The 27,688-nt window shown below is 53.6% G+C and overlaps 1 protein-coding gene and 1 long non-coding RNA gene across 2 annotated transcripts in view; one reads left to right on the top strand and one right to left on the bottom strand.

Moving 5' to 3' along the window:
* The window catches only part of TGFBI (transforming growth factor beta induced), a 32,834-nt gene extending 7,568 nt beyond the window's left edge, over positions 1 to 25,266 (top strand). Inside the window, exons 3-17 of the mRNA XM_019421935.2 lie at positions 7,446 to 7,510; positions 8,764 to 8,924; positions 9,261 to 9,425; positions 9,683 to 9,829; positions 11,867 to 12,008; positions 14,574 to 14,786; positions 15,632 to 15,769; positions 16,355 to 16,500; positions 17,458 to 17,594; positions 18,380 to 18,510; positions 20,929 to 21,053; positions 22,329 to 22,431; positions 23,011 to 23,090; positions 24,168 to 24,192; positions 24,615 to 25,266. Coding sequence (XP_019277480.1) covers positions 7,446 to 7,510; positions 8,764 to 8,924; positions 9,261 to 9,425; positions 9,683 to 9,829; positions 11,867 to 12,008; positions 14,574 to 14,786; positions 15,632 to 15,769; positions 16,355 to 16,500; positions 17,458 to 17,594; positions 18,380 to 18,510; positions 20,929 to 21,053; positions 22,329 to 22,431; positions 23,011 to 23,090; positions 24,168 to 24,192; positions 24,615 to 24,655 — 1,819 coding nt within the window. The 3' untranslated portion in view covers positions 24,656 to 25,266. The remainder of the gene's footprint in view (positions 1 to 7,445; positions 7,511 to 8,763; positions 8,925 to 9,260; positions 9,426 to 9,682; positions 9,830 to 11,866; positions 12,009 to 14,573; positions 14,787 to 15,631; positions 15,770 to 16,354; positions 16,501 to 17,457; positions 17,595 to 18,379; positions 18,511 to 20,928; positions 21,054 to 22,328; positions 22,432 to 23,010; positions 23,091 to 24,167; positions 24,193 to 24,614) is intronic.
* LOC109250824 (uncharacterized) lies at positions 8,291 to 10,475 on the bottom strand. Its single transcript, XR_002073203.2, has 2 exons — positions 9,991 to 10,475; positions 8,291 to 8,518 (listed from the first exon to the last, which is right to left on the bottom strand). It is a non-coding gene; the product is annotated as an uncharacterized LOC109250824 (long non-coding RNA).
* Positions 25,267 to 27,688: the final 2,422 nt, after the last annotated feature.

The following is a 27,688-nucleotide window of genomic DNA, read 5'->3' as shown; positions in this document are numbered from 1 at the left end:
GGGGGAAAGTGAGGTGTAGCGTGGAGTCATGCGGCGCCCCATGCCCAGCCCCAGCCGTTGACCCGGTCCTGCAGAGGCAGAAGGGGTTGCGTGCACATTCAACTCTTCCATGTGGCCTTTGCTTTGGGCGACTTCAAAAACAGGAAATGAGGATAGGAAACCATGAGTTGATATAAAACTTCATGATCCGGGACAAGAGGGTCCCTTCCTGGAACATCACATGCAACATCGGAGGAGCTGACTTGGAAGAGGTCCAGAGGCCTCAGGCAGGGAAAGGGGAGGCAGTAGAACGCGTCCCCATTCTCAGAGACTGAGAAGGAGCAGGCTTACGGTTCACATGTGTACATGGACCGAGACCCGAGAGAGAGAGTTACCATCTGACCCCCAGGAATTCAGCGCCATAGGTGGCCACGAAGGGAGGGGCAGAGAGCTGTGTTGGCTGGAGCTGACAAGGGGTCCCTCCAGCCAAAATGGGTCCCTTGGTGCATTTGTTTGGGTGAAGACGAGAGTGGGAAATGGGGAACATAGTTGTGGTTGGAGCAGAGAGGACCGTCTCAGCATGGGGCCGACTTGGGCAGTGAGAATTTTTAGGGAAGAGGCCAGAGCAGAGGTGTGTGTTGGGGTGAAAGGAAGCCAAGCGTCTTGGGGAAGGAGGCAGTCCAGGTCACCAAGGGGCCCAAGTCTGGAGGAAGAGTTTAAACTTGAAAGCAGACAAGTGGCACTAAACCCAGGGCCTCGGGGTGAAGACTTTGCAGTGTCCAGTCACACAGAGACCCGGGACCCTGAAGCCACTTGTTGGATGCTTGGAGGCCCTGGATTCCAACTCCATGGAGGAAGGAAGGGGGCTGGCCACACACTGTCCTCCAAAGGACACGACATTGTCAGACGGAGGTTTTGCTGCATTTCCAAAAAGAGAAGAACCTGAGTCTTTGGTGCTGTTTGTCTAGCCTGCCATATGGATTTTATTACAGGAAGTGGTTACCAGTGGGCCCCTATTTAGCGACTTGAGTGAATTTTATTACTTGGAAATTCACATGAGCTTTTATTTCAGGTCCTAAAGAGCACCAGCACGATACAATAGCTAATCGAGCAAAGAGGGTTTGGGGGGAGACGGCATCCCATTCCGTGATTTCAGGCCCCAGTCTGATCAGTCACCGTAAAAACTTTATATGCAGCGGCTTGAGCAATGCTGCAGGAAACGGTGGTCAGGAAACCTCGCCGCCTCTCAACAGGCCTCCTTTGTGCGAGCCCCAGGAGACGGAGGCCTGCTTAACGGCCAAGTCGGGTCAGAGTTGACATCACGGGGACGTAGCAGTCATCGTTGGAGCGCAGGCATCATAAACGTGGCACAGACAGGGCCGGCAGGGGAGCCGGCAGTTAAGAGTGGTAGCTGTCCATTCTAAGAGTCTTGAAGTTATTTTGTGAGTAACACATCTCACGAGCTCAGCAGCCGGTTCCGCGAAGCCAAGATGAGCTGGCGGGGCACACCCCTTTCTCTGGGAGCAGCGTTGCTTTGCCCAGGGGCTGAAGTATGAATACTTCTTCAGCACTGTGTTAAGGCTGCAGCACCCAAGGCAGTGGGGGTATGGCCGAGCCTTTCCGTCAGCGGGCAGAGCCGTTTCCAGTAGGTCTCACGTTGTCAGGGCACCCAGGGACATCTGCAGGGAAGCTGAACAAGAGCCCTCCTGTTCCTCCCCGTCCTGTATCCCACAGCCTTGGTCCCATGAGGAAAAAGAAGAGGATGGTCCAGGGACGCCAGGCTATCCCCGGGCCCACAGTGGCACTTCTTTCCTTGTTTGATGTTCCTTGTGTAGCCACCTGGGATAAACCACTTCAAAATAACTGAGATCGGATGTAGAGCAAACACAGGGGGTTCACCGGACACATTGGCCATACAGGTTTTCCTGAAGGTCCTCTCCCACTCTGTAAATTCCAAGGAGGCAGGTTAGCCGCCAGGGAATTTTGCTTGGGTGAGAATTTACATGAATCCTTGTACCATCTGGGGTAATGTCCTGTGGTAGGTGAATAACACCCCCCTAAAGACGTCCACATCCTAATCCCTGAACCTGTAACAGTGTTACCTGACCAGGAAAAAGAGAGCCTTTGCCAACATGATTAAGTGAAGGATCTTGAGGGGGGAAGATTATCCTGGGTTATCTGGTGAGCTCAGTATAATCGTAAGGGTCCTTTTAAGAGGGAGGCAGGAGGGCAGAGTCAGAGAAGGAGATGGTGCAATTAAAAGTGAGGTTCGGGTGATGGGACCACAAGCCAAGAAGCGCAAGCAGCTTTTCCAGATGCTGGAAAAGACAGATTCCCCCCTAGAGCGTCTAAAAGGAATGCAGCCTTTGGTTTTAGCCTCATAAGGCCGCTTTCTGGCTCTAACATCCAGAATTGTAAGACAATAAATGTGTGTTGTTTTGAGTCACTAAGTGTGGAATTATTTGTTACTGCAACAATGGGTAGCTGATGCAGGCCCTGTCTGTTAAGTGCTAAAGATGTGTGATGGGGGATTCGTCTATCACGATGTGATTTGATCAGTGGCCACCTGGGTGGCTTAGTTGGTTGAGAGTCTGACTCTTGATTTCGGCTCAGGTTCTGATCTCAAGGTTTGTGAAATCGAGCCCCACGTCAGGCTCTGTGCTGACAGCTCAGAGCCTGGAGCTTGCTTTGGATTCTGTATCTTCTCTCTTTTTGCCCGTACCCCTGCTTGCAGTGTGCCTCTCTCTTTCTCAAAAATAAATAAACATTAAAAAAAATTTAAAGGTGCTGTCTTCCTCATGAACCAAGCTGGACGCTGGTTGGTGATGGGGCCTTTGATGGTGGACAGTAGGTTAAACAAGCCCTTTTCATGGGGGAGCTCACAATTTTGATTTTGTCCTGGGGGCTCAAGAAAGCTCAGCTGAGTTTCCAAGCCAGGAGGACAGGAAAGGAACCACTCCACATGGGCAGTCTGTGGGGGGGTGGCGGGGGAGGGACAACTGATGTCTAGACCATACCGGGCTGTGTTTGCTCTGTGATTCTGCTTGGAAATCATGACACATTGAGCAGTTTACCTTCTGTCTCGGGCTGCGTTCCTTGCTCCGCCTACTTCCAGAGTCTGCTTAGTCCCTAGATGTTCACAGCCGTGACAGCCGGCCAGAAGTGTGCAGTGCACTTGGAGAGAGTGATTGTTTTAACTTATTATATTAACTGCTTGGAAAATGACTTTGGGGAGAGAAGTACCAATGCTTCTGTCTATCTGATCATGAGTAACTCTGGAGGGGAATGGCAGAGAGCCTCCCAACTGTCTCTATTCTTAGACCTTGGACCGATGCTGCCTTTGCCTTCCTCCTTTAAATGCCCCTCTAAATTGGGCACCTTTCCTCACCTTCTTCCTCAAATTGTTCTTCTGACCAGAGAAGCTGGAAGGAGAATATTAGTGTCTCACGGTCCTAGAGGATATTCTTTTTCTGATCTCAGGTCTTTACTTACTGGAATGTGTTAGGTCAAGGAAAAGCCAGGAGCCTCTCCTGAGAACAGCTTTCGCTGATGAGATTTGATTCAGAGACCAGTAGATGGTCCTCCCTGCACAGGGAGGCCAAGAAACTAGGGAGACGCAGATGGAGGCCCCCACAGTGTCTGTCTTTCCTGTGTTCATCTTAGAGAGACGGCATCAGCTGCACGAGCCTGTGAGGGTCCCCAGCCACATCTTCCCACATGTGTTCTCCCCGGGGCCAGAGCCCAAGGAGGACACACGCTGGGCTGACAACAGACACTGCTCGTCCAGGAGCTCGGTGGGCTGTCTTCTCAGTCTGCAACTTCCAGCTGCCCTCTGCTTCTCTGGGGCCACACGGACCTGTCCTGAGAAGAGCTGGTATTGTGGGGTAGTGTTGGGAGTAGAGAAGTTGCCAGCTGAGGCAGCGTCTCGGCCCAGGAGGCTGTCAGGCTGGGGGTGAGGGGCATGGCCCGTGCCTGTGCACCTAGGGAGTGCCAAGGATGCCAGACTGTGGCAGCGGGAGTCGGGGGAGACCAGCAGGGCGAGAGGATGAGGAGAGAGCTTCCTGGCAGAGCCACACTCAGTTAATCAGGAAAAAGCCTTCGGCTGGCGGACTGAGCTCTGCTGGGGGTGACCCACGTCCAGCCGATGTGGGACACGGCCGCAGAGAGCCCACGTGGCAAGGCACGGTGGGAAGGGTGCTGATGAGGGTAGGCTCTCGCCACATCAGAGAGAGCCCCTGGGTCCCCTTCATGTCAGATAGGTCTGCTTTCCCCCAATCTGTATGTTGCCAAAAGCAATGGAGAAGGGATTAGACTCCATAAAATCCCAGGGGAGTTCTAGGTCTCTGTGATCTTTTTTTTGTTTTTAACATTTATTTATTTTTGAGAGAGAGAGAGCATACGTGCTAGTGGGGGAGGGGCAGAGAGAGATGGAAGGAGAGGATCCCAAGAAGGCTCCAGGCTCTCAGCACGGAGCCCAAGGTACGACTTGAACCCACAAACCGTGAGATCATGACCTGAAGTGGAAACCGAGAGTCAGAAGCGTAACCTACCGAGCCACCCAGGCGCCCCCTAGCCAGCTGTGATCTTAAGAAACCCTTTTGCCCCCTGAACACCCTTGCAGCTCTCTGGTTCCATCCTAAGTATCCTTCTCCATGCTGACACTTTCCTGCTTAAGTAGGTCTCTCCTCCCAGACGCTTAACCCCGTTTCTCCCCGATGGAACCCACTCCCCCCACACATGCCCGTGTATATGGGGCCACATAAACTAGTGAGTGCACACTTGAGTTGCTTTTCTCTGTCCTCCGTGAAATCCTGGTGAGGCACCTGAGCTGTGGAGCTCTCTCGTTTTTTTGAGATGGAACTCAAAAGGTTCCATCTGGATACCCTGAGAGAATCCATTGGCCAGCACAGCTGGGGGCTCCCGGGTGTAGAGTGTGCAGCACCCATGTGCACAGGGTGCACAGGGTGCCCCGGGATGAGAAGAGCTTTGAGGAGAAGACCCATCCTCCAACTGTACTGCTCTGATTTCACGGAGTGCCACCCAAGCACTTTTGGAAAGAAGCTAAGCTTTGGCGGACCTGACCGTAATCCCACCTCTCCAACCCCAGCCACAGAGCCCTGGCGTTTATCAGAGGAGCCCTGGGATCCCGCGTATGGGTGTCCTGTGGACCTATGGGCTCAAGGCTTGGAGCTCTTCCCAGACGTATCTGGGAGAAGCCAGCGGACACTCTCCTTCAAAAGACAACTTCTCTGCCCCCTACAATACTCCCAGGGACTAGGACCATGAGTGTGAGATTGGAATGAACCTTGGATATCATCTAGTTTAACCTCACCCCATTTTGTAGATGAGGCAACTGAGACCCCGAGAGAGAAGTGGACTTTCGAGGTCACAAGCCAGGTCTCCTAGCTCTAGTACTGTTTCCATGACACCACACTGCCCTTAGAATCAGTGGCATACCTTTGCACATCAGTCAAATCTTACTTTCGTTGCAGAAGATGACTTCAGTTTCCGAAAATAAAATTGTAGGTTGGTCGACATGAGTCCTGAGACTATTTAGCCCTTACAAGCAGAACTCTTATGGGTTTAGGGATAAGAGGTTAGAAGGGAGCAGGATGAGGGGAAGGCTGGAGAGGAGGAGGATGGGGTGGGCAGGAGGATGGAGGGAGCCGGGCAAAGAGGAATATGCGTGGCTCGACACTCCTTAGCCATTTCCCAGTGGACTGACTCATTTCTGGCAAAGCGATTCCTGTAGCTCCCCGGCTGCCTGAGAATCCTAGTCGGTCTGTCTCTGAAACACCCCCTGGATGACAGATGAACCTGGCTTCGTCTTCTCATGACTCACTAGGGCTTCCCTGAGCTGACTCCAGTTGAATTAATAAGAGCAGAATGTCCTGGGCTCATAGAGAGCAGCCTCCCCAACTCCCAAGCCCACATTTCTCCCCCGTCTGCCCGCCTGTCTTTGAACGAGGTTATTAAACATCCTATGAGAGCCCCGTGGTGAGCACCTATGTGTCAAAACCCGAATTCAAGTCTGAATTGTCTCCTGTCCCGAAGGGACAAGAAAGGAAGAGGCAGGGCATAGCTGCTCACATCTGGTTACAAGGCTGCCAGAGAGGACTGTGTTCACTGCCAGTGCAGGAGTGGTCTTCGAGAAAACTTGGGGATTTGATCAGAAGCAAGTCTTTCCTAGGTGTAAGCTTTTAGAACACTTACTTCCTTATGATATTTCTTGGAATTCTCAGTCTTTTTGGTTCCCCAGAATATGCGGTTAGCTGAAGCTGTGTGTTTCAGACCTCCAGAAGACAACAACTGTCCCATAATATACTGGCCAGAATTGGGAGAAGAGAAGTTTTTCTGCCAAATGATTTCAAAGTTTAAAACTGTATACTTCCAGGGACGCCTGGATGGCTCAGCCGATTGAGCATCTGACTCTTGATTTTGGCTCAGGTCATGATCCCAGGGTCGTGACACCTGCTGAGCATGGACCCTGCTTGGAATTCTTTCTCTCTCTTTCTGTCTTTGACCCTCCCCTGCTTGCTCTCTCTCTTTCTCTCTCTATCTTCAAACAACAATAACAACAACAACAACAACAGCACACACACACACACACACACACACACACACACACACAACCCACAAATTGTATACTGCCAGTCTTGTTTTCATCCAGGTACCAAAGAACCTTGAAAACTGGTGATATGAATGATGTGGTCCTGGAAGGACGATAGGATGAATTGGTTGAGGGATGGGGGTGAGTGGGGGACACTTTGCTATGTAATCCTTTGTATATTTTCAATTTGAAACCATATAAATGTTTTTATTGATTAAAATTTTGTTCTTATTTTAAAGAAATGAGAAAAAAGAGCTTTGTTTTTACTTTAACTTTAAAAGTGTTAGAGTTTGATTGTAAAGACAGAAAAACTTGATGATCATCTATACACTGTCCTTCCGGGTCCTCGAATTGGAGAGCAAATGACTGTGAGAGACTGAATCCCATGACTGTTGGAAGATACACACGTACGTTTTACAGATAAGGAAACGGAGTCAGGAGATAGGACTGGCAAGGGAGGTCCCAGTTGGTTAGTGGCAGACTCAGCCAGGACAGGTCCGGGGCTCCCCTTCCTCCTCCCTGCTGGCCCAAGAACGCTAACCATGGGGTTCGCCATGAGTTATGCTGGAGATAAGTTCTTGGTGGGGCTCTTTTCTAATCCTGCTATTGAACAGGCCACCATTGCTGGAGGGATGGCGACCATTAGGAACATTCTACAAAGCTGAGGAAGAGTGACAAGGTCTTTGCTCCAAAAGGCACAAATAGGACTGAGAATGAATGATCTCCTCCAAGACGGTACAGTGTTGTACCATCGTTTCCCTTCCTCTGCCTGTGGACGCCCTTCCTGGAGTGAGGACTGATGACAGCCAGGAGAAGGGGAGCCCCGCCTTCCCCTCATGCGTGTGTCTCATTGCAGAGTCATCAGCTATGAGTGCTGCCCTGGGTACGAGAAGGTGCCAGGAGAGAAGGGCTGTCCTGCAGGTGAGTAAGCCAGGCCTGGCCCGTTGGTACAGATGGAGGGAGATGGGGAGGGAGGAACACCCATGTGAGAGACAGCAGTGTCCACGGCGGAGGGGGTGGTGGCGCGGGTCTGACACACAAGGCTGCATGGACATGCTCCCCACGTGCTCTCTGGTTCTGGGCTCCGTGCGAGGGCCAGTGCATGGAAGCTGGGAACACGGAGCTTCCCGCCCTGCTCCTTCCTATGCAAGCTTACCTCCTCACGGGGCTAGTGGAACAGACTCCAATTCCAGCCTGCCTGTGCTGGCCTCCCAGCCATGGGCTGCTGGCCTTGTTGTCTCTGGCTAGGAGTGATTTCTGATCAGCTCTGCCAGAGAGCCAGGCTGGAGCACGAAGCCACCCCTCCTCCCTCTGTCAGAACTTGGCTCATCACAGTCCAACGAGAAGAGCAGTAGACCAGGCAGGATCACCCGGAAATGGCATAGGGAACCACCAATGGCCAAAGACTGTGTGGCCCCTGTGAATTTTATCAGCTATCAGGCATATCCCCAGGGGCTGTGCAGAGTGGGAGTTTTAACTATGAAATACTTGCTGTTGATTCGTTGAGCATGTGAGACGGACTTAAAAGGAAGGGGCACTTTGGTTGGTACCAAGGTCTCGAGGTCATGGTTGGCATGGTGGGAGACTCAGGCAGAAGGCAAGTGGGAAATAGGCAGTGGAGAAAGGAGAATGGCCTCAGAGAGGAGCTCAGCCTCTGAGCCTTCCCTCGCGCCCGTTGAAATGGACGGTGAGCTCACTGTGGGAGGGGAAGGCCCCTTGTGGGACATAACATTTTATTGCTTGTAAGTATACAAAGAACCTGGAAGGTCTGTAATGCTCTTTCATTCTAGTAGAGGCCATTAGGAACCCGGTTGGGACAACTAGATGAATCAGAAGGCCTGGTGTGTAAATAAGGATATCTATTTCCGATGTCCATTCCTGCCGGTACTCTCTAAATGTCTGGGAACAGAAGCTTCATCTTGCGTATGGCTAAAAGATGAAAAATTACCAATTAGTTGGGGCCAAGTAGGGAGGCATTTGACCTATGGAGGCGCCTTAAGAAGCGTGTGACACACGTGACGAGCTTGAGGCACATTGAGACACAGTGGACGTGTCTGGGCTTTCCCGCACACTTGTCCTGCAGCTGTACCCACGCTCTCTGCAGCCCAGGGAGGGGGCCGTCTGCCTGGGGTGGGCCCCACAGCCTGTGCCTCCTCTGTCCTCTGCCCCCACAGCCCTACCTCTCTCAAACCTTTACGAGACCCTGGGAGTCGTCGGCTCGACCACCACCCAGCTGTACACAGACCGCACAGAGAAGCTGAGGCCCGAGATGGAAGGGCCAGGCAGCTTCACCATCTTCGCCCCCAGCAACGAGGCCTGGGCTTCCTTGCCAGCTGTGAGATGCCTGCCTTACTTCCCAGAGGGGGGTGCTTGTGGGCATGAAGGATGAGGCTCTTTAGTGCTTTCCCACTGTTTCAGGAAACGTCTTCCTTGAGCCCTCAGAGAAAGCCAGGGAACCCGAGTTAAAATACACCTCACCAGGTTGCCTCCAGTGCCCCATCTGTCCAACTGAGCTCAGCAGACTGACTTTGGTGCTCACGGAGGAGAGGTCCTTGGCAGAATGGAGGCGTGGGGCCATTGGGGTTTCAGAAGCGCCTTTCCCAGGGTAACGAGAACCTCCCCCCTTGAACATGTGGTCTGCAGCTAAGTGCAACTCCGGCCTTCCTTCTAGGAAGTGCTGGACTCCCTGGTGAGCAACGTCAACATCGAGCTCCTCAATGCCCTTCGCTACCACATGGTGAACAGACGAGTCCTGACGGATGAGCTGAAACACGGCATGGCCCTCACCTCCATGTACCAGAATTCGGACATCCAGATCCACCACTATCCCAATGGGGTAGGGAGTCCCTAGCTACACTTCCCTGTGTCCACACCAAGACTGCCCCTGCTCCGCATGTGGGGCTGGTTTCTGGGGTTTTGTCCTGCAGGTGAGATTGGCCGGAGGTAATTCCTGCCTCCCGCGCCTGCGTCTCCTCAGGCCCTCTGGGTCCACAGGTGTGGAACCCGCCTTCTGCACCGCGTTTTCCCTTCCTGGGGCTTCAGGCCTGTGCCTCCGATGTGTCAACCACTCCTCCTCATTTCTTCTCTGGGCAGATCGTGACCGTCAACTGTGCTCGGCTGCTGAAAGCCGACCACCACGCAACCAATGGTGTGGTGCACCTCATCGATAAGGTCATCTCCACAGTCACCAACAACATTCAGCAGATCATCGAGATCGAGGACACCTTCGAGACCCTTCGGGTGAGGGACTGCCCTGGGAGGGGAGCCGACCTGGGGACACACCACCTCCCCAAAGGGCCTTCTTGTGTGGGAGAAGCAGAGGATGTCTCCATGTTCATGAGCATTTAGGGGACATGGAACAAGCTCCTCTAAGTGCCCACGAACAGGACGGGTCCACTTACCAGATGCTCGGCTTGACCACAATGAAACATCATAATCCTCTGCTGGAAAAAAATGTCTCTGCCCGTCTTCTCCTTTGTCAAGCTTTCCTTTCATGGCTCCCCTGGAAAGTTCCATGGTCTCCAGCTGCAGCGGGGCGGGTCGCTTGAGCCCGAGGCTGCCTGGGCACGCACTACGGGTTCCAGAGGGGAGAGGGCCCTTCCTCCCAGGCAGTGGCTCCCATACGTGGGACTAGAATAATGTCAGGCTGCCTGATCTTCTGGAACACATGTTCCTACCATGGGGCCCTGCTGCAGCCATACCCGTGTCTCCTTTGAACCCAGACCGGCAGTGAGGCCACCAATGTGGACATGGGAGGCTGGGTTTGACTTCTGGCCTGGCTTCTGACCTGGCCACCGAGTACTGTTCCATCTGCCCTTCCCAGCAGGCATTTGTCTTACAACTGGAGTGGCAGGCAGGCATTGCTCTTGGCAGTGGCTGCTGAGAGGAAGTGAACACAGGCTGCCCCGTCAGGGGTTTTGCCCTGATTCAAGGAGAACTTCCTGACCACAAAGGACACCAAGGGGGGTGGGGTAGTTCCTCCCCTGGAGATCTCCAACACAGAGAGACAAACACCCTGGGGCTGGGCTGCCTCTGAGGTAGCCTCAGGAAGTGGCTCTGCAGGGGACTCTGCTCTCCAAACTTTCCCCCTGCTTTCCTTCCGGGTCACTCCAAGGGCAGGGGTCTGCAAGGGAATGATGTCCCCACAAAGTTGGGGGCACGTCTTTTGATTAACCGTGGTTGACCCCGCTGAGTAACCTCCTCTTACTGTTTAGGTTTGGCAAATATTCCTTCTTTCCTTCTTCCTCTTTGGATCCCCCTAACGCCCATCCTTCCTCCCACTAACCCGTACTTAGTAACACCTGCTACTTCCCAGATATTGTTCCGTGTGCCAGGGGTATACAGGTGAACAAGATGGACCAATTTGTGTCCTCTGTGGCACTTCTTATTTTTTCCTGGGGAGACAGACAAGATGCACACGAGGTAGCCATGGACTGTGCTGGGCATTGTAAAGTCAGTGAGTAGGGAGCAGAGGAGGCCAGTTGACACTGGATGGTCAGGGAAGGTCTCTCTGGAAGAGGTGACTTTTGATCTGAGGACTAGAGGATGAGAACGGCCAGTTAAACAAAGCACAGGGGCAAGATCACGGTCAGCAGAGGGGAACAGGTCGAGCAAGGAGGAGGCCAGCAGGGCCAGAATGAAGACAACTATGCCGACAGAGCGTGAGGCGGGAGCAGCTGGGCCACCAGGGGCCAGTCCTGTGGGGCCGCAGACCGGGCATAGGAGTGTGTCCTCATCCCGAGAGCACAGGGAGGCGCTTGATGCTTTTGCAAGATATTCTGGCTGCTCTGTAGACGCGGGTGATGGGACCCTCCCACTCCTGGAGCTCACCCAGGTAGTATAGCCAGTAGTTCTTTACACAACGTGAGGACAGCAAGCCCTAAGAGTATGGCGACAGACCCCTTCTCAGTTGCAGAGTGGGGGTGGGCATGGGGCGATCGGGGGTTGGCTACCTAGAGAAATGACATTTCAGTCAAGTCCCAAAGAAGGAATAGGGGTCAGAGAAGCAAAGAAAGAAGGAAGGGCAGAGGGAATAGTGGGGCCAAAGCGTGGGGGTGGGAAGGACAAAGCCATGTGAAGTCACTGAGAGCTGGCCAGAGGGGTAGGAGCTCATCAAAGCTCAGAGAGGTAAGCTTTGGTTCGGCTCTCCATCTCGTCTTGGGCTTCTACACAAGCCTGAGGCCCTTGGAGGCAAGACTGGCGACACCGTGTGTGCCTCTTGCCTGCGGAGCATCCCAGAACCTTTAGGGAAACCTCCATCCTCTCCCCTCCCCACAGGCCGCCGTGGCCGCCTCTGGGCTCAACACACTGCTTGAAGGTGATGGCCAGTTCACGCTGTTGGCCCCAACCAATGAGGCCTTCGAGAAGATCCCTGCTGAAACCTTGAACCGGATCCTGGGTGACCCAGAGGCCCTGAGAGGTGAGCACCCCTCTGCTCCTCCTGCCCCCTCATCGGAGCAGCAAGACTGAGCCTAAGGCCTGCTCTTGTCCAAGACAGACATGTGGCCTGACATCCTGTCACAGGACAGACATGCCACCTGACATCCTGTCTCATTGCTCCCAGCTGGCTCCATCTCTGCAGAAGCCAGAGCAGAGCCATGGTTGGAGGAGTGAATACAGAATCCAGCCACCTTTGTCTAATGACACAGTTGGGCTGAGGAGCAAGGCAGAGTTGGAGGTCCAAAGCAGGCCCTGGCCAGACTCAGAAAGAGCTAAAGGCCTGAACGATCAAAGCCAGAGCAGGGCATCCAAGCGGGCAGCAGCTTGGAGGTGTGGGGAGGAGATGGCAGGTTCTGGCATCCTGGAAATGAACCCATTGTGCTGACCCTTGAATTCTTCCTATGTCTGGCCAGGGGCCTCATGGATAATCGAAAATTACAATTAAATTCAGTTACGGTCAACTTCATAGCAGAGTCCCTCAGTGCTTCCTCAGTGGGTTGCTTAGCTAGGGGTGCATTGATTATTGGAAGGACCATGCACGTGAGAGAAGGGAGGGGAGGGGATGCCCGGCCCTCTCTGCCCCCTGCCCCCTGCCACTGCCCCCTTCAGCTCCACGAGCGCTGAGCCGCTCCTGCTGACCGCGAATCTCCTGCAGAGAGGAGTTGGTCCCAGGTCCCCTGTGGACCCCAACCCCACTTAGTCATCCCAGCTATAATCCAGGGGTGACATCATTTCTTTTGAATCTATTTAAACGCACCTTTGAAATCTACAACCTACAATACCTACTGCATTTCAGACACCCTGTAAACGTAAAATGTTCTCCTTGCAGCCACGCAGGGACGGGCGAAGGCACATTTCTGAGAGCATAGATGGGGATCTGTTGTGTCCAGATGTTGTGGTGCCTCTGTGCCTGGAGTGTGGCAGGAACTGGGGCCACACAAGGGAACGTGGTACAGACTTGCCTTCAAGGAAGTTTAAGCCTAGCTGGGCTTAAAGACAGGCCATGGGTTCTGAAGACAGGCCGTGGTGACAGAGATGCCCCCACCCTCATGGGCACCTGCAGCCCGAGGCGTCCCAAAGCTTCCTGGAGGAGCTGAGACTTGGGTCCATCTCAGCACACTGAACTTGCCATTCAGAGCTATGCTTCCCATAACACCTGTTTTGTGCAGAACACATTTGCATCTTTGTAGATATCAGAATTCCTGATGAGAAGAAAAAGACACTAATTTTTCCCTTTTGCACATCTGCCTTTTCCTGCTCAGTAACCCATTTGCTCTAAGCAAGAGCCCTCTGCACAGGGCTCTGGCTGGCGGGCTTGAAGGCGGAGGGACAGGAGTGCAGCCGGACAGGCTCTGTTGTTTCTAGTGGGTTGGCAGACAAGCGAGAGGCCCGGGCTGGCGTGCCTTGTTGGAAGACTGGCTTCCAGCCCTGGCCCTGCTCTCCCTCCCAGTGGCCCTAGTGGGTTACCCCACCCTGCCTTCAGTTTCCTTCCCTGAGAAGCTAAATCCCGAGGCCTCTTTCCCATAGTGACCCAGCTGTCCTTTCTCTCCCGCCGGCCGAAGGGCGTCAGCACTGGCTTTCAAGGCCCCCAACACCCCTGCAGCAGCCTTGTGACTCTGCAGGTCCTCAGTGCTTCCTCCTGTCCGTGACTGTGCGGTTTTGGTTCTCACACTCGGCACAGATTGAGACGCGCCTCTGTGGCGAGAACATAAGACAAAGGGCCCTGAGTGGCCATCTGGGAACTTGTTTTGCGTGGCTGGGGTCATGTGCCCCCCCCCCACTGCCTCTTGCAGCTTCCTCAGGGCCCCCAACTTATGTCCTGTCCCTGAAGGGCTCTTGGACAAGTAAATAAAGGATTCTATTTATGATTTATGGGTGGGGTGAATGCAGTGGCAAAGACCGTGTCTTTTTGGTCACTATCCCCAGCCCCTAAGCAAGGTCCTGGCAACTAGGAGACCCTTGGGTAAAATGAACAAAAACAGATAAAGTGAGCAAATACTCCCAGAACTCTCATTTGCTATAGTTTCCATCTTTGCGTCCCACATTTTACATTTTCTAAAGGTCTGTCGATAAAAAGTCCCAGGGTAAACTCACTTTGAGGTTCAGGTACTAGTAAGAGAATTCCCCTTAGATTCAGGTACAAATGAGCCAGCCATTAACACGTGTTGGGCATTCACTGTTGCCCAGCACCTTGCTGGGTGCTTCACGTTCAGAGCTCACACTGCCCCCCGGAGAGGAATGCCAAGCTCATCTCCCCTGAGGAGGAAACTGAGGCTCACAGAGGTTCAGTGACTTGTCTGGGGCCCCAACTGCTGGTGAGTGGCCGAGCTGGGATTCAGACTCAGGCAGTCTGCCCGCGGAGCTGGGCTCGACTCGGGGCAGCAGCAGGAGGAGGGGAGGACCCGGGCTTGTGTGGTGCCCCAGCCTCATCTGAAGGGCAGCATCAGAGAGAATAGAATCGGTACAGCCATGGAGGCTGCGTGCTGGCCTCTGACATCAGCCTGGAGCCAGCACCGACTCGACCTGTGTCCTGTTCGACCCCCAGACCTGCTGAACAACCACATCCTGAAGTCAGCCATGTGTGCCGAAGCCATCGTCGCAGGGATGTCCGTGGAGACCCTGGAGGGCACTACGCTGGAGGTGGGCTGCAGTGGTGACATGCTCACCATCAACGGGAAGGCCATCATCTCCAACAAAGACATCCTGGCCACCAATGGTGTGATCCACTACATCGATGAGCTGCTCATCCCAGACTCAGGTGAGCCAGGCCTCCTAGGCTATGGCCCTTCCAGGCCTCCTGTCCCTTCTGGCATCCAGGGTGGAGACACTTGGGGAATGTAGGGATCTGGGGGGCCATTTCCTTGCCTGCACGCAGCGCACAGCCTCTCAGGAGAAAGGGCCTGGGCCCCTGTTGGGTTGCAGCCGGGACTGAAGCATCTTGAGCTGCCGGCCTAGGAGTCCAGGCGTTTCCTTGGAGGCAGTGGAGGAAGCTCAAGGGAGGTTGGAGGGAGCTGGGGAGGGAGCCGCTCGATCACAGAAGAAGCCTTTCAGAAGATCTGCCTGCACAGAGGGCCATTTGCTGACCTCAGAGCATGTGCCTTCTCAGTGATGCCCAAGCATCCCAGAGTTGCTGACCCTGGGAGAAATGACTGAATGGACTTTGGCTTGGGTTTCATTCAGCATGCTAGCTAGCCCCATTCTGGACTTCGAGGGAGGTCGGTTGCTCAGGAGTGAAGCAATTTCACAGGAAAGAAACCAAACCAGAAGAAGACTTTGTACGGGTGTGGTTGCTGGCATTATCTACTACTCAGAAGCCATGACACGGATGGTGCTGCCCTGCTGCAGGCATTAGCCGGTGCCCTGACCAAGGGTGGGGACAGAGGCCAGCCCCTGCTCGCCTGCACCTCCCCTCACTCCCCTGCCCAGTGAGACCTGGGCGACCAGTGCCCTGATGACACGAGCCCGCTGCGCCCCAGCAGTGCCGAGAGGGCTGTTGACTCGTGGGGTGACATTCCTGCTGGTGTGTGTCACGCTCTGGGGTGGACAGATGATAAATGAAAACAGCACTTCTAACTTTTGAACCTACGTTCTCCTTCCTTGCAGCCAAGACGCTGTTTGAGTTGGCTACAGAGTCGGACGTTTCCACAGCTGTTGACCTTTTCAGACAAGCTGGCCTCGGCACTCATCTCTCCGGAAACGAGCGGGTGACCCTCCTGGCCCCCCTGAATTCCGTGTTCAAAGGTAACATGGCAACAGCAGCCCCAGGAGTTTGTCTCTGGGGTAGCTGCCCCCCCCCACCACTGTCACCTCTTGCAGCCTCCTCCCTGATTGCCAGCACCCTGCAGAATGTTAGCACTCCCACTCAGCTCAACAGAAACCTCGGAGGCTCTGGCACATCATTTGGCAGAGCAGAGAATGCATTTTGGGGATCTGGTCCCTAGAATTCAAAAGTTCACATCTGGCCGGAGAGCAGAGCACTCTCATGCCTTTTTATGTACAGAATCAATCGCCCATGTGATCATCAGAAGGTCAGAGTGAGGATACAGCTGAGCTGTGGTCATGGGGAAGGCGGAGGAGGGGGCCAAATGGTGTCCATGCCTTCCCCTCCCTCCACGGGCAAATCTCCAAACACCCTCGATTATCTAGAGCTTTTTGTTTGGTTAATTTGCAGAAGATGGCAGATGTTAAGGAATTTGGCAGCCTTACTGCATTTCTCAATCTCCCGTTTCCAAACTTAAGGAGGGTTGGCCTTCTCAACTACATTCGTCTCTCATTCTCTTCCTTTCTGGAGCATGCCTCTGGACCTACGCACACCTTCCCTTACAGATGGAACCCCTAACATTGATGCGCGCACAAAGAATTTGCTTCTCAATCACTTGATTAAAGAGCAGCTGGCCTCCAAGTATCTGTACCATGGACAGACCCTCAACACTCTAGGTGGCAAAAAACTGAGAGTTTTTGTTTATCGCAATGTAAGTTCTGGTTCCCCAATTGTCCTCTTTCTTTGTCTCAGGTCTAAGAAATGGAAGCTGTATTAATGGTAAAAGAACATATATGTCTATGTCTATGTCCATGTATGTGTGTATATACGTATATATTGTATATGTATGTGTGTATATATATACATACCTATTATATATATATATATATATATATATATATATATAAAATCTCAATAAACAGAAGCTTGCCTGAGTATGTATGTGTATATATATATATACTGATTTCTAATAAGGAAGGAAGGAATTTCTGGAAAGTATCTTATTTGAAAGGATCAAAATGGGAAACTGTAGAAGGATTAGAATCTCCTTTGCTGGCAGCCTTTGGGAATAAACCACACAGCGGTCTCAGCTGTCTGGGTAGGCAGACATCAGCCTCAAGCTCAGAGTGATGAACAGGGGAGGAGGAATGGAGGTTTTAAATCCTTGGCTTATGTGAACAGAAGCCCCCTTAACTGAATGAGCACAGCCCTTCCTGGTCCAAAAGGCTCTTTTCTGTCTTCTCCAGTCTCTTTTCTGTCTTCAAACCCAACAAAATATCAAACAGGAAGCACATCACAATGCAGTCCTTCCTTGGAACCATCCAGTACCATTGACTAAAGATGGTTGTCGTCTGTTACATAGATGAGTCAATAGACTCGATCTATTGATTTGACCACTGTTGATGGACACCACGTGTGATGGGATATTCTCATTAGGGGACCTCTCTATATCTTTATTGGGGCCTGATAGCCATTTTTCCTCAACACAGTTTTTATTTTTTCTCTTCTGGAGAAAACACAACATTTTATCCTAGTCTTAATGACCCACACCAGTGTATATTCATTGATCTTTGCGGATGAAGCCATTGGCAGGCACATGTCCTGACCAAATTATGAGGCCCCCATGTGGGAGGATAACGTGCCCTTTCTCTGCTCCTCTTTTGCATAGAGCCTGTGCATCGAGAACAGCTGCATTGCCGCCCATGACAAGAGGGGCAGGTATGGGACACTCTTCACCATGGACCGAATGCTAACCCCCCCAATGGGGACCGTCATGGATGTCCTAAAGGGGGACAATCGCTTCAGGTAACCAGCTTCTCCCAAGTGGTCATGCTGGGGCAGGACGTTGGGTCTCAGCTATCTGTCAAGCTCCCCACTTCCTCAGGGATTCAGTTAATGCTGACGGTGCACTGGTCACCTTCCAGGCTGGGGATCTGGGAAGGGTGAAGGTCAGACTGGAAGCTTATGTTGATAAAAAGGGTTATTTCTGGGAATGTGATCCTCACATCCTTGGGAACAGGGAGGGGGTGACATTTTTATATTGAAGTCCGAGGAAGACATCATATTCTCTTTTTAAAGTCCCAAGTAAGTGGAGAGCACCTGGTTTTGAGTGTGGGATGAATCTCGCTCTGAACGATATCCACTCATGGCGCCTGGAGACTCCCAGCTGCTCCTTCTCAGGCTCCCTGTGTTGCTTTGCTTTCTTGCTCCTCTCTCTCCTTTTCTGACTTGCTCACTTACCACAGGGTGCTCTGACACTGGAGTCTGGGAGACCAGCCAGGCACTCCCTGAATCGTATCCCCAGGGCCCAGTGGCTCGGCCAGTCTGTGGGTTGGCCATGCTGCCGGCCTCTCCCTTCCTCCTTCCCTCTCTGGCCTCTGACTTCCGGCCATTTGACTGAGCTTAGCATTTATGGAGAGAAGATGCAGACTGGAATCTTCCCTCTTTGTGTACGAGCCGGGAGTGAAAACCAGCCAGGGGTGTGAATTCCAGTGCTGGGCCCCACCTACCCACAGTGGGGAGGCATCTGGGAAAGTGACCGCCCCTCTCCCCACCACAGGCAGGTGACATTTTCTCTGCTGTCTCCACAGCATGCTGGTGGCCGCCATCCAGTCTGCAGGGCTGACAGAGATGCTCAACAGGGAAGGCGTCTACACGGTCTTTGCTCCTACAAATGAAGCCTTCCAGGCCATGCCACCGGGACAGCTCAACAAACTCCTGGGTAAAGACCAACTGAAGTACATTTTCCATGGTTTCTAAAGTGAACGTATCGGTCAGGGGACCCGCAGGAAACAGGTGGCACGTTACAGAGGGTTTCACTGGAAGGAACTTAATGAGGAGACTGTTTGTAAAACTATGGGCAGGAGGAAGGGACCAGCAAAGGGTGATGACACCCAGGCCTGGGGTTGGGGAGGAAGGTGGAGGAGGGGACAGGGAGAACCAGAGCTTCAGAGGAGGGACACAGGACAGCAGCCAGAGCCACACGCAGCTGCTGGCAGAACCAGGGCAAGGGGGCCAGGACTACCTTAGCCTCGTTCTCTTCCCACATGCCCGTTGCCGTGGGCCTCCTATCAGCTGTGAGTTGGGGGGACACGGGGCAAAGGAGCCTGGACAATGTGCTTCACAGCCATCAGCCTCCCTGGGAACCATACAAGGCAGAGAAGAGTAGAAAGGCATTGAGTGGGTAACAGCCAGCCTGGTCACTGAGACATGTCTGCCACTGAGGACAGCGATAATGAAGCCATGTACCTTCACGAAACGTCCCTTGGGATAAAAGCTTTACCAACAAGCTATTCCTGGCCCTGAGAAATTTAGTTGAGGATGTTTCAGAGGTAATCCTCACAGTTCAGAGCTTGGGCTCTGGGATTAACTCAAAGCTGCTTCCCATCCTGGCTCGGACATTCACCAGCTGAGTGACCTCTAGCAAGTTGCTTAACCTCTCTGAGCTTCAGTTTTCCCATTAGAAAAATGAGAGCACCTTGCTGTGTGTTGTGCGGAATAAATGTGCTGCTGGGCACTGGGCATGCGTCCTCTCTCGGTGATGGCTACGATGAGGAGGGGGTGGGGTGGGGGTGCAGTGTTGAGCTTGCCCTTGACACACACACCTCACAAAAAGGTGAGCCTGGCGGGGGGGGGGGGGAGAGAGGGAGGAGGAGGAGGAGGAAGGACCTTGGCCAGACCTTGGGGCCCACATCATAGACACCTTCCTTCCTGCTCTGGAGCAGGAGAATAGGAAATTCAGGTTGCAGGCAGCCCCGAGCTGAACTTGTGTTCTGTTTAAGATTCTTTATTGCCTGGTAAACGCCTGTCTCTTTGATGCTGACGTATGTTCCCAAGAAGAGGGGAGAAGTTCCTTCTGAACATAAACTTGTTCCATCCTCTCTGTGTCCAGCAGGACTGCAATATTCCCCAGTGGCCTCGGGCCTGCTCGGCCTCCCTCGTGTGTTCGGTCGTGCAGGAGCAGGGACGGGGTGGGATGTTGGTGTGCCCAAGGCTGCCCACACACACACCTTCCACCAGGTCCACGGGCAGGAATAGCCCCCAGCCCTCCTGGGAGACAGAGACGGAAGGCTGTCCAGGTGTAAGAGGTCAATCCAGGTGTTAAATGTCTCGGAAGAAAGAAGCCTCTCGCACCCCCGGGGGCCGGCTAGGCGCAGCAGCTCCCGGCAGTATTTTCATGGAATGGGAATCCATGGCAGCCAGGCTGTGGGTGTTTGGAAATTACTTGGTACCTGGTGTCTCCATCCCACGGGCACTGATGTGGATTTGTTAGTAACCAAGTGAACTCTCCAAGATGCTTTAAAACTTCCCCCGTTCTCAGTTTTGAGATGCTGGAAATAGCCATCCACAGGCCCTGGGGAAATCTAGCCACTGGGCTGGGACTGTGAGTGTCGGGGCGGCCGTGATGGAGAGGAGAGGGCAGCTGGCGGCTTCAGGCATTGCCTCCCACACTTAATTTGGAAAATGCCTGTGCACCTTTATGAGCAATCGGATGCTCTCCCCAGTTGGTGGAGGAGCTGATGTGGGCTGGAAGGAATGTTGAGACGTGACGGGAGGGGCGCCGTGGAGGGAATGCCCCCCTCAGCCCTGACCTCATCGGCTCCACAGCCCCCCCAACCAGACTGCAGCTGTTGACTCTTTTAAGTTCTCCCTTCAGGAAACAGCGGCCGCAGAATATGCATTTGAGGGCAGAACGTGTAAATATTTCACTACTGTGTTATAACCATCGGGAGCCATGCTGATGATGAAATGTCCCAGATGCCGGGGCTGGAAAGGTTCCTAGCTTTCCAAGCAAATATTTAGCTCATGGAAAAATGAGTCATACTCATAGAGGAGTATGGATTAACTCCTTCTCGGCATCACAGAGAGCTCTCGCTTAGCCCATCAGCCCCCTGACTGCCGAGGCAGATGCAGGGCCACAGACATGGGCCTTTTTCCCCTGAGCCTTAGGCAGGTGGGGGGGGGGGGGGTGGTCCGAGGGGTGAGCACATGGCAGGTGCTCAAGGAGTGCTCGTTACCTGTTCAGGGAGTTCTCCATCTCGGGCATCACCGCTCTCATCCCCTCTGGGCCCTCCTTGACCACGCCAGTGACCAGCCTTGGAATGAACTCTGCTCTCCCTTCTTTCCCATGAACCCACAGGCAATGCTAAAGAGCTTGCCAACATCCTGAAATACCACATTGGCGATGAGATCCTGGTCAGTGGAGGCATCGGATCCCTGGTGCGGCTGAAGTCTCTCCAGGGGGACAAGCTGGAAGTCAGCTCAGTGAGTGTGTTTCAGAACCAAACAGCCGGCCTGGCACCGTCACTGGGGTTCCAGGGCTTCTCTTGCCCCTGGGCCAGCCTTAGACACACACACAGTCTTGAAGATGCACCTTGAATCTCTGAGTGCATTCTGTCCAAAGAAAGAAAAGAGAAAAGGGTTTTCAGGGAAATGAGGCGAGACTGTGGCAGCACACAAATAAGAACTTGCGGATTTGCTCAGGAATCAAGCATCCGACTGGCCTCTGGGAGAGGCCATTAGATCTTCCTCCCTTTAAAGAGACGATAGGCAATTACTTATGCGTCTTGAGGGATCAGTCCCCCCGGCCCCTTCCCGCCCCATCCCTTCCAGTCTGGGGCTCACTGAGCTGTACCACATGCCAGACCATCCCAAGAGCCCTTTCCTTCAGATGCTTGGTCTGCAAGCTTTTCCTTGCTCTGCACTTTGATAACACACATTCCACTCTGAAGCTGCCTCAGGGGGTTCTTACCTTGAAGAGAGAGAACAGATAGCTGGCCCTGCTCCGTGAAGCTGCCCGTGGCCTCCCTGGCTGCACCTGGCAAGGTCACTGGGCTTCCCCATGGAGGGACCGCTCTTCTAGTGTGTGGCTGGCTCGGCCTCTGCTGCCTGCTCCTCTCTCCCGACTTTCCGCCATCCCTTTGCATATCACTTTCCCCATGAGGAAGCATGGCGAGGGGTAGGAATGTGGTGACTAGTTGACTTCTGCAGGTCACCTGAGAATCTCCCAGCTCCTCTTTTGGGGTGTTGGGATGCCATCACAGGCTTCTATTCTTCCTTCCCCCTTGGGATGACACCTGAGGTTCAGGAAGGACAGAGAGAGACACCCGGGTGCGCTTCCTATGGGAGAGGTAAGGCACTGAGGGCGAGTGGAAGGAAGGAGCCCTGCACCAGAACTGGAGGCCCAGCTTCTGTTCCCAGCCATCCCACCCGCTTAGCTTAAAGGAGGCACCTGGCATCTCTTGAATCTCTGTTTCTCTTCTGCTAAGTGAGACGCTGACATCTGTGTCTTTACCACATGTCGCTGTGAGGACCAAGTGACTAGCACGGAAGGGTGTTTTGAAAATTACACCGGGCTGAGGCACACAAGGGATCAGAAAGAGTCCACCATACTGAAGGTGTGGCTGGCAGGGACCGTTCCATTCACCAGGTGTCCCTCACGCTTAGCACAGGCTCTGGCATCCAGAACTGCTCAGTAAGCACTTGCTGAGAGTAAGATACGTACGGTCTATGTTCAACAGTGGTCTCTTTTTCTCCCAGAAAAACAATGTAGTGAATGTCAATAAGGAGCCTGTTGCTGAAGCTGACATCATGGCCACAAATGGCGTGGTCTATGCCATCTCTAATGTCCTGCAGCCTCCAGGTAAGGCCCTAAAGTATCCCATGGCCCCACAGTCTGCGGCTGACTCTTCTCCACACAGCAGCTGGTACTCGACAGGAAAACTGTTCGAAGCAAAGATTAGTGTGCAACGTGCCCACAGAGGGTCCATGGCCAGCATCGCTGTGGCTGATCCAAAAGTGAATTAGGAACTGTTGGTTTCAAACGCGCTACCCCAGAAACTCAAGCCAGATTTCTTTTTGTTGAATTGCCTGGCTGTCTTCGCCCCTCTCAGACACAGACACAGACGCGGATTTCTCACACGTGGATGCTGGGAACGTGGTTCCAAGCACGCTTCTTACATCCCGCCTCATGGGAGCTCTCTTTACCTCCAGCAAAGTTGAACTTGAGTCCAGCCTCTGTCTGCACTGTGCGTTCACCTTTCTTGGAGCTCTCTCCCCATGGGCCAGATTCCATCCACTGTCAGTTATGAAAAATTTTAAAGGAAAAATTCATTGGCGAATGTGAGGCAGGAAACCCAACAGTGCCCCTCAGTCACGGTCGCTATGAACGCTGTGCTAATAGTTTTGCCCTCACCAAAGTTGCCTTTTCTTTCATCGCCAGCCATCAGACCTCAGGAACGAGGGGATGAACTTGCAGACTCTGCACTTGAAATCTTCAAACAGGCATCTGCATATTCCAGGGTAAGATGCGGCTAGGTTTGCCTGTGGCCTCAGCACCCTTGGTGCCTCTGCTTGGGCCCCTGGTCGGGGAGGGCCCTCTGGGTCCCTGTCTTCCTTGGCTGCCCTCCCAGGGCTCCCGTGATACTTCTCCTCACTCCCATTTAGGAATCCTTAGCACTGGCCTGTGTGGAGTTCAGAGAAAAGAACCCAGGCAGCCCCTGTACCTTTGTGGGCCAAAACCCAGGCCTATAAACCAAGGCCTCTGAGCCTCATTCTATGGGGAAGCCCATAGAATGCTGGTGAAAACAGATAAAGCTCTAGAATCCATCTATCCAACCAGGGCAACCCATCCCGAATCAGCCTTACAGTGTGGCCTCTAAGTCACCCTCTGGTTTCCATGATGTGGCCCGTCTTGGGTGATGCTGGGGCTCTTCAGGGTAGTGGTGAGGATTCTGGATACAGGGCAAGTGTGTGTGTGGAACCTCCCTTCCTTGCTCCAGCTTCCCTTTCCTCGCAGAGCCTCTGTGATTCTTCCTGGGCTTCTGTTCCTGCTCCCCAGCTTGCCCAGGGCCTCCTAGAAGCCCCACTCAGGCTCCTTTGCTGCTTCGAGTGAGGTGGAGCCCCTTGGGAATATGGGTACCTTACGGAAGACAAGAGGGTGCGGCTGGAGGTGGTTCTTACCCCAGAGACCCAGAGCTGGAATATGTCCTCTGCTTTTGGACAGAGAGGTCTCCTCAGTGCCCCTTGAGAAGGGTTCTTGGCTCTGAGCTCCTACTCCTCAGGGCCACCCCCTGTGCCGTCCCAACTGTCCAGGCTCTAGGCTTTGGTCTCTGTGGAAGTCAGGTTTTGTGGTCTCCCAGGAATATCCACCTCAGACTCTAGTTGGTTGGGGCTTACACTTCACTTGGGGCTGCTGAGACTGACTGAGGGGCTCCCTGGGGCCCAGCAGCTACACATTCCCATTCCTCTCCCTCACCCCTGGCATTTTTTGTGAGTAGTGTGGCAGGGGGCAAAACCATTGCTGTGAACTCATGCAGGGACAGCTTTCACTGGAAAACTTGACACTTTGTGTGTTTTTTTGTTTGTTTGTTTTTTCAGGCCGCCCGGACCTCTGTGAAACTAGGTAAGTCTGGCCTGGATTTGAAGTCCTTGTACGCCAACTAGTTTGGGCCTTTCCCCCAAGCAGGCCCAAACGTGCCATCTGCTGTATATAGATAAGAACGTCATGGTGCAATAAAACCAGCCTGGCCTTTGGGGTCAGATGCAGAACACCCACTTCCCTTCTCCATAAGATGGAGATAATAAGAGTACCAACATTTTAGGCTTGCTGCGAGTTTTTGGCTTTGGGAACCCAGCTGGAAGACGGAGAAAATCCCAGTTCAGAACATTGTTGAGTAAGACAGCAAGGCTCACCAACCAAAAAGCACCCGGGATGTGCGTGAGAGAGTGGCGGAAGGGGCCGCTGGCCATGCGCTTGTGACTCTGACGGTGTCTTGACAGACAGGGGCAGTTCGCACGTCTCACCTTGAAACTTCTCTCTTCCAGCTCCTGTCTATCAGCGGCTATTAGAGAGGATGAAGCATTAGTGCGGAAGATGTAGGAAGAACGCACTTCGGCAGCTCCCTGCCACTTTCTCTGAGTTTACCAAAGAGACTGAATGTTTTTGAAACCAAATATCACACACACTTCAGTGTATCTGGGCGGCACCATAATGAGATCTGAGCCCTGGGTGGGTGGAGGGAGGAGAGAAAGAGATGTCCTTTAAATTGTTTTCCCCCCACACGCGGCTGGTAACCTACTCCATGCAGAGACCTGGATGTCACTGCCTGAGAGTCGCTTCCAAAAAGGCCCTGTCCCAAACGTGGAATTTCCTGCCCGTGCCAAGTGCTCTGGAAAAGGGAGCTGAGGTTTTGTGGAGCTCACAAAACACGAATCACGTGCTCCAGCATCCTGGGTGGGGGGGGAGTCCTGGCGTGGTCTCTGTAAAGCTCTTTTGCAACTGGAGAAATGGCATCATTATAAGCTATGAGCTGGAACTGCTCTGTCCAGCGCGTCTCGTGCCTGCACGTGGTTTGGACACTTCTTTGTGGCCCTGTCCAGGTAGGAAAGAGAGGGCAGGTGGAACACGCAGAGCCCAGGATTTCCCAGGTGTGGCAGAGCCATCGTGTGTTGGTGAAAATAAAACCAAAGGAACATGTGCCTGTGTGGACGGGACCTGTGTGCTGGCCTGGGTATTCACGAGGGATAGGTTTCTGTTTCTCAGGGCTGTGCGGGTCCTTCTTACCGGGGCTCCACCTGCAAGCAGCTGCAGTAGCCCTGAAAGGAGCGCTGAGGGGACCGTCTGTGGGCCGTGCTGAGTCTTTGCTGAACTTTTTTTCGTTTTCAGTCTCCACAGGCCCTGGGGGGCTGAGTCCTCAGTCTTCGCTTTCCTCCCCAAGTGCCCATCTCCCTTGCAGCCTCGTGAGCCCCGTCTTTGGGTTGGACTTTTGAATGCTCAGCGTTCTGCCCTGTGAAGAGCTTACAGGCACAGTCCCGTTATACAGATGAGGAGACCAAGGTTCTGGAAAGGGAGAGCCACTGGCAACACAGAAAATAGCTGAGTTGGGACTGCCTCCCAAGCCTTCTGCCTCCCAGAGACGAGGCAGGGGAGCCGTTCAAGGTTTTCTAGACCCAGACCCCCTGTGCGGACCCACACACAAATCCCTGCCCCTGCTCCTTTTGTCTTCTCCGTTTTGAAATATCCTCAGCACAGACAGGCTAGTGCAACCGGGGCATCACCACTTCCTGCCTGTGTGGCCTTCACCTCTCAGGGCCTCTGTTTTGTCATCTGTACCAGGGGGATGACCGTATCATCTCCTTCCTGGGTCCATCATGAGGAAGAGATGAGATGATCCTGGTAAAACGCTTAGCACAGCATCAGGTATCCTTACTCCCGTCCTGGTGTCGGGGATTGCTCAGGATCAGTGCAGCTGAGAGCCCTTCTCTGGTTCTGTCCCGAAGGCAGCCCACTTACTCGGAGCAGGGGGTCAGTGCTGCCTCCCACACTCTGCCAGGGCTGTCTGGCTCCAGCAGGCGGAGCTCATTCCACTTCCAGGACCCCGAGACCCAAGGACGGTGCGCCTGTAGCGCCACTGCTGGCAATAGAGCCCCTGCCCCGCAGCCTGGGGAAAGACGGACGTTACCTCTCACACCACACGGTCACTCATCCATCACCCCAAGGCGCTTCTCAGTGGCTCCACAAATAGCTGTGTTAGGCTGTTTTCATGAAGCTTCCCTGCTCATGGGGAAGCGAATTGTGAATCTGCTAGTGGCACTACCCCCTGAGCTTCTGTGACAGATGACGGAGAATCTGAGGAAGTAGGGGTGGAGGAAGGGATGCCAGGGAGCTCCCGGAAGTGGGAGGAGTGAGAGCAGGTTCAGGAGCTAGCCTGGGGGCGAAGGGCTCTCGGGGAGAGGGTGCCCTGAAAGGTGACATTTAGCCCCTTCTGCGGGCTGGTGCTGTTCCCACAGCTCTGCCCTGCTCACCTGCCCCCAGGGGCTGCCGGTGATGGCTAGCTCTCGCGGAACATGCTGCAGCCATACCTCACTTAAGCACCCGAAATGCACACCCCAGACCTTCCAAGAAAACACCAGAACCAAAGAAGTGGTTGGTGTAACTTTTAAAGATCCCTTAATTTAAAATAAAAATCAACACAAGTTCCTTAAAAATGCCCTGTGTCCCTGCAATCCCTGCCCTACCTCCACCCCAGCCTCCCCAACTAGGGGCTCCATTCTTTCAGCTGGCTGTGTCCTCCTTGTGACTGAGCATCACACACAGCCTGGCCCTGCCTTCCCCTCCTGGGCAAAGAGGGTCAATCTCCCTTTTTTGGATCCTCAACACCCCGACCCCCGCCTGTGTTTTTCCTGGAGACCCTGGCTACACATTCGGTGCTCCCATCTGGGAATGGATGCCCAGGGCTGGGGGAGCGGCCCCTGGATGTTTGGGGGGGTGGGCCACTGCTGGAGGGAGGTGTGTGCCTGCCCTGTGTCCCCTTCCAACAGAAGGCCAGAGGCAGCCCAAGCCTGGGCCGGCCCTGACCAATGAGCCCCAATGAGGAAAAGGAAGGAGAGGGAGAAGGGAAGGGCTCCGCTTGGCTCCCTTCTCTCTCTGCTTCAGCCACTGGGTGGCTGCCAGTGCCTCCGGGGTAGAGAGGACCACAGAGACCCTGAGCAGGACCGTGCCTTTCCCACAGAGGGCCGCCTGGCTCTGGGGCCAGAGGAGGGAACCCTGCATTGGGCTATGCACTAAATGCCTTATCTTTCCTAGTCTTTACAGTCTTATAAAATAAGTGTGTATGAGTAGTTTTCATTTTACTGCTGTGGAAATGGGAGCTTAAAGAGGACGTCTGCCAGATGGCAGACCGGGCAGAGGCTGGAACATAAACCTGGCCCACGTGGCTCCAGACTGCACCCTCTCAAGCACTCTGCCCTCTCGGCCCCACTCACACCAGGGTATCTGGCCAAGTAGGGCATGGTTCTGGGGGGCTAGAAAGGGTGTGATGCCCCCACCCCTTCTGAGAAGCCCCAGAAAGCCCGGTCTCTGTTTGCACAACTTAGACTGTAACTTGTTTCTGTGCTGC

Source organism: Panthera pardus, unplaced genomic scaffold (genome assembly GCF_024362965.1).
Source record: "Panthera pardus isolate Hobbes unplaced genomic scaffold, ASM2436296v1 HiC_scaffold_2, whole genome shotgun sequence".
Classification (NCBI taxonomy): domain Eukaryota; kingdom Metazoa; phylum Chordata; class Mammalia; order Carnivora; family Felidae; genus Panthera; species Panthera pardus.
Note: the sequence above shows the minus strand (reverse complement) of the source record. Positions and strands in the feature narration are given on the sequence as shown.